Source organism: Cupressus sempervirens, chromosome 3, assembly GCF_028749045.1.
Source record: "Cupressus sempervirens isolate cs-2001-9-10 chromosome 3, ASM2874904v1, whole genome shotgun sequence".
Taxonomy (NCBI): Eukaryota; Viridiplantae; Streptophyta; class Pinopsida; order Cupressales; family Cupressaceae; genus Cupressus; species Cupressus sempervirens.
Window position 1 is genome coordinate 411,032,606 of NC_143120.1, and position 5,657 is coordinate 411,038,262.

Consider the following 5,657-nt stretch of genomic DNA (forward strand, 5'->3'; position numbering starts at 1 on the left):
ACGAGGTCACCCATCCTAGTACTACTCTAGCCTGAGTGTGGTTAACTACAGAGTTTCCTCCATGGTTAAACCCAAAACTTGCAACCCCATTTGCAAAACCTTCACCAAGTGTTGTGCCTTATGAACCATTCATTAGAAAGCACCTTAAGCTCATCAATTGATAAGTGGGAGATAATTTCCATAGCGAGTCAAATTGTGATATTGCTATCAAGATTTAACTGTGTGATTTTGAGTCAAACTCATTGACCCATGTTTCATGAGTAGTGATTCAACATGGATCCATCTCTCATGAGAATAAATGGAACACTTAGCACTCATTGGATCTAAGTGATGCTCACAGGGGTGAAGCATCGAGACTTCCTGGGAGGTCACCCATCCCAATACTACTCCAGTCTAAGCACACTTAACTACAGTTTCCTCCACGTTTAAACCCAAAACTTGCAACCCCATTTGCAAAACCTTCACCAAGTGTTGTGCCTTATGAACCATTCATTAGAAAGCCCCTTAAGCTCATCAATTGATAAGTGGGAGATAATTTCCATAGCGAGTCAAATTGTGATATTGCTATCAAGATTTAACTGTGTGATTTTGAGTCAAACTCATTGACCCATGTTTCATGAGTAATGATTCAACATGGATCCATCTCTCATGAGAATAAATGGAACACTTAGCATTCATTGGATCTAGGTGATGCTCACAGGGGTGAAGCATCGAGACTTCCTGGGAGGTCACCCATCCCAATACTACTCCAGCCTAAGCACACTTAACTACAGTTTCCTCCACGGTTAAACCCAAAACTTGCAACCCCATTTGCAAAACCTTCACCAAGTGTTGTGCCTTATGAACCATTCATTAGAAAGCCCCTTAAGCTCATCAATTGATAAGTAGGAGATAATTTCCACAGTAAGTCAAATTTTGATATTGCTATCAGGATTTAACTATGTGATTTTGAATCAAACTCATTGACCCGTGTTTCATGAGTAGTGATTCAACATGAATCCATCTCTCATGAGAATAAATGAAACACTAAGCACTCATTGGATCTAGGTGATGCTCACAAGGGTGAAGCACTAGAACTTCCCAGGAGGTCACCCATCCTAGTACTATTCTAGCCTCCATGGTTAAACTCAAAACTTGCAACTCCATTTGCAAAACCTTCACCAAGTGTTGTGCCTTATGAACCATTCATTAGAAAGCCCCTTAAGCTCATCAATTGATAAGTAGGAGATAATTTCCACAGTAAGTCAAATTTTGATATTGCTATTAGGATTTAAATATGTGATTTTGAATCAAACTCATTGACCCATGTTTCATGAGTAGTGATTCAACATTAATCCATCTCTCATGAGAATAAATGGAACACTAAGCACTCATTGGATCTAGGTGATGCTCACAAGGGTGAAGCACTGGAACTTCCCAGGAGGTCACCCATCCTAGTACTATTTCAGCCTGAGCGCGCTTAAGTACGGAGTTTTCTCCATGGTTAAACCCAAAACTTGCAACCCCATTTGCAAAACCTTCACCAAGTGTTGTGCCTTATGAACCATTCATTAGAAAACCCCTTAAGCTTATCAATTGATAAGTAGGAGATAATTTCCACAGTATGTCAAATTGTGATATTGCTATCAGGGTTTAACAGTGTGATTTTGAGTCAAACTCATTGACTTACGTTTCATGAGTAGTGATTCAACGTGAATCCATCTCTCATGAAAATAAATGGAACACTTAGCACTCGTTGGATCTAGGTGATGCTCATAGGTGTGAAGCACCGGGACTTCCTAGGAGGTGAAACATGGGTCAATGAGTTTGACTCAACATCACACAATTAAATCCTAATAGCAATATCACAATTCTTGTATCTCACCAATATAGTAAGGAGGAATTTAGAAGCTTGCGCCCTTTGTTACTTTTCGAATTCTTGTCCGTTGGATCTTTTATACGCATTTACTTGTTAGTTCAATGTGAAAAACTAACGTAAGTTCAATATAACCGTACAGATATTAAATCTAACCAGGTGAGGGCAGATGGCTCATTTCTACACAATACTTATTTTAATAAATTTATGCTTTCTACTTTGCTTGTCCGGAATAAATAAAGAAACATACCTGATGTTACCATATACCTCCTCTACTCTCCCCGCATTTAAACACTCGATAAATAATGCTCTTGATGTCGTCTGCACATGAATTCATAACCAAATGAATCACGAGACTATCTGGTCATTCACACACGTAGCCGCACAAAGTCAAAAGTGCATTGAAAGGAGCAAATGTGATGTCTCAGCATCACGCACTCTGCATACCGAACCACCAAATGCCATTCAATGTACATTCATAATTCCCAACCTCTTCCCGCCAATACCACTCTCTTCCAAGCCCTCATATGGTTGGGAACTCACCTACTCAGATGAACGTCGCTCCATTCATTAAATGCGGACAGTATAATGATTAATCGAGTTCAGTAGATGACACATTAGGTTGGCAGAAAGCAGTAATAGCTAGTATGAATAGAACATCGATAACTGTTCCCCTCCATTTATGTCATCAATAGCCTCCTTATTTATACAAGCAAATTCCTTCTCTACTCCGCATCCCAGAGTTCCTGATTTTTAGTGCGCGCAGGATTGGACGGGTTGAACAAGATGAGGATTTTAACTGGTTTGATTGTTCTGATCTTGGTATGTTTTTCTTCTCAAAAGTCACTGTATTATCTTGTTATTTAATTTTATTTCTACAGTGATTGTTGTTTCTGGGTTTGCTTATGTATATCATTTATATCAATGTTTCAAACCACACACTGAAATTCATCAAAAAATCTAAAGAACAAATAAGTTATATTGAATCTTTCAAATCGCAAAGATCTATCAGAAGTACAAATAAGTTATGTTATTGAATACTAATTTATATTAAATGTTTCAAATCACACACTCAGATCTATCTATCAAGGAATGAAAAAGATGAAAAGAACAAATAAGATATACTATGGAATACCGATCAAATATAAAGAAAGCGAAAGGTAGGCATGACTTGTATTTGTGAAAAAAAAGGCACAGAAAATATAAAATCAAAGGTCACTCACTTTTTCTTATGTATTTGTTAGTGGGTTTTCAAGAGTGTGTCCTTTTTGTTCTTGTAGCTAATTTACTTCTCTACGGAGTTTTGTTTGATCCCATCTGGTCAGCTTAACATTGCACCAAGACTTGACTTGATTCTTGTTGATGCCATGGCATACTAAGGCTTGATTCTTATTGATCCTATCTGGATGGCTAAAACATGATACACTAAGACTTGATTCTTAGACTAAGAATAATAAATCCAAAAACTTATTCTAATGTTCAAAATATATATTCTATCCGATGAATTGTTTAATCTTGCTATGCTTACGAGTTTTGAATTTTTTTTTGGAATTGACAGATAGTATTGGTAACCGAAGCCGCCACTTTGCATGGCAAGCGGGTATCATCAACCCTAACATACTGGCACGAGAAGCTGCCCATGACGGCCATGCCAGAAACACTGAAACAACTCATCTCAGCCGAGGACGAAAAGGTGGCGGTGAACGTAGGCAAGGGAGGAGTGAACGTGAACGTCGGCAAGGGTAAAATGCCCCCACCAAAACCCCCAACAAAAACCCCACCAAAACCCCCAAAACCGGCACCGAAAGGCAAGGGAAAAGGCGTCGGGGTTTCTGTTAAGCCTCCCACAAAAGGCGGCGGCGGTGGGGTGTCCGTAAGCACACCAGGCAGAGGCGTCGGAGTACACGTGGGCACGAAATCTCCATTCGACTACAACTACGCCGCAGACGCACAGCTGCTCTCCGATCCGTCGCTGTCGATGTTCATGCTGGAGAAAGACTTGCATGTCGGAACCAAAGTATCTCTACGTCTCGTGCAGGAGAACAATCCAGACTCTCAGAAGGCTTATTTTCTTCCTCGAGGTGTGGCCGAAGAAATACCCTTTTCTTCCCACAAGATCTCCGTTGCGTTAAGCGAGCTCAACGTAGAGGAAAACTCAGACATGGGCGTGGCCATGAAGGAGACTTTGCAGGAATGCGAGAGTCCCGCCATCAATGGCGAGAGCAAGTTCTGTGCCACGTCATTGGAGTCAATGATTGATTACACTACCTCGCAGTTGGGAAGTAACCGTTTAACCGTTCTGGCCACGAATGTTCCAAAGACGGCGAAATCAGTTAAGCAGGAGTATACTATCGTTGGCGTGAAGTATGTGAGCAAGCCGGGAGAGAAGTCTGTTGTGTGTCACAGTCAGAAATATGCGTACGCGGTGTTCTACTGCCACGAGGCGCAGGGAACGAAGACTGCTACGGTTTGGGTCAAGGGCCAGGATGGCACCCTCGCAGAGGCCGTGGCGGTTTGCCACGTGGATACTAGTGCTTGGAACCCTAGCCACGTGGCTTTCCAGGTGTTGAATGTGAAGCCTGGTGCGGCTTCTATCTGCCATTTCATTCCTGAGGACCACGTTGTGTGGCTGCCGGCCAACTAGAACATGCCGCGTGCATGTTATTATTAATTATAGACGATATATATGTGTATGTCATTTGTATTGTCGGTTGCTGGTATTAGAACATGCTTCTTGTTATGTTTGTTGTGAAGAGCAGTAGCTCTACTCTTTATGGTATTTGTAATCATTGTACAATAAATAAATTTATTATGTTACTGCAGATATGGTGAGATGATAATATGCATTATATTTAATGCTGCGAACTGTCACATATATTACACAGACTTTTAATTGTTGGCCAGGCTCCCAGAACTGGACTTTAGCCGTTGTTTTCAGGAATTTAAGCCACTTCGAATAGCCTGGTTTAGAGTAAATATTTGTGCTGGCTTGTAACTCTTAATTATGGTTAGCTTCTCTGTCCTAGTTTGGAAAGCGTTTTTCGGATTCACCATGTCATGTGGGTCGCTTTGAACCTTAAGATTTGGGCATAATCAAAGAACACGCCACCATCTTTGTTTGCCATCAATTATGGTCAGCTTAAGCGTTTCTTGGATGCACGACCGTCAAGTTTGTCGGAGTGAATGAATCTTAAGAGATGGGCATAATCAATGAACACACACCTTCACCTTTGTATATTTGTCTATATACAATTATTTGATGTTAACCTTGGAACTCAATGTCACTAGAGCTTGCACCGGGGCAGGGTGCAAGTGTATAGCCGATAGGCGTGAGGGATTGCAAAGCAGCTTTAAAATTCTCGAACAAGTTGCATAAATTTTTTATTTCAAAATCTAACTGGTCCAAATGAACTGTAGATCAGCAAATAAGAATAATGCCAATGCTGAAATCTGTCTGAGTACTTACAAGAGGAATTACCTTGTCTGATTAAGCTTACACGGTGATCTAAGAAATTGGTAATACATAAAATACTACAAGGTTGTCTTCCATTAAATTGATTGAATCATAAGTGCTTTAGCAATAGTATTATCTTTACATGTGTACTTTTCGTTGACTAAAATACATTTGATGATGATTCCAGATGGACATGTATTCTTTAGTTGCTGGGCTTGGTTGAAAAATTATTTTTGATTCACACAATTTGTTGTGCAATATTCTCTCTCAAAACGCAGTCACAAATTCTTGTCCAATAGAACATGTTCTACAAAGAGCACGCTAGATGGGGCTTGAAAAAGTTTCCAA

General features: G+C 40.3%; 1 protein-coding gene across 1 annotated transcript; it reads left to right on the forward strand.

Moving 5' to 3' along the window:
• Positions 1–2,589: 2,589 nt before the first annotated feature.
• Positions 2,590–4,677, forward strand: LOC149566754 (BURP domain-containing protein 6-like). The gene is made up of 2 exons (XM_089820089.1): positions 2,590–2,677; positions 3,414–4,677. The coding sequence occupies exons 1-2, from the start codon at positions 2,642–2,644 to the stop codon at positions 4,497–4,499; spliced, it is 1,122 nt and encodes a 373-aa protein (XP_089676215.1). The 5' UTR covers positions 2,590–2,641; the 3' UTR covers positions 4,500–4,677.
• Positions 4,678–5,657: the final 980 nt, after the last annotated feature.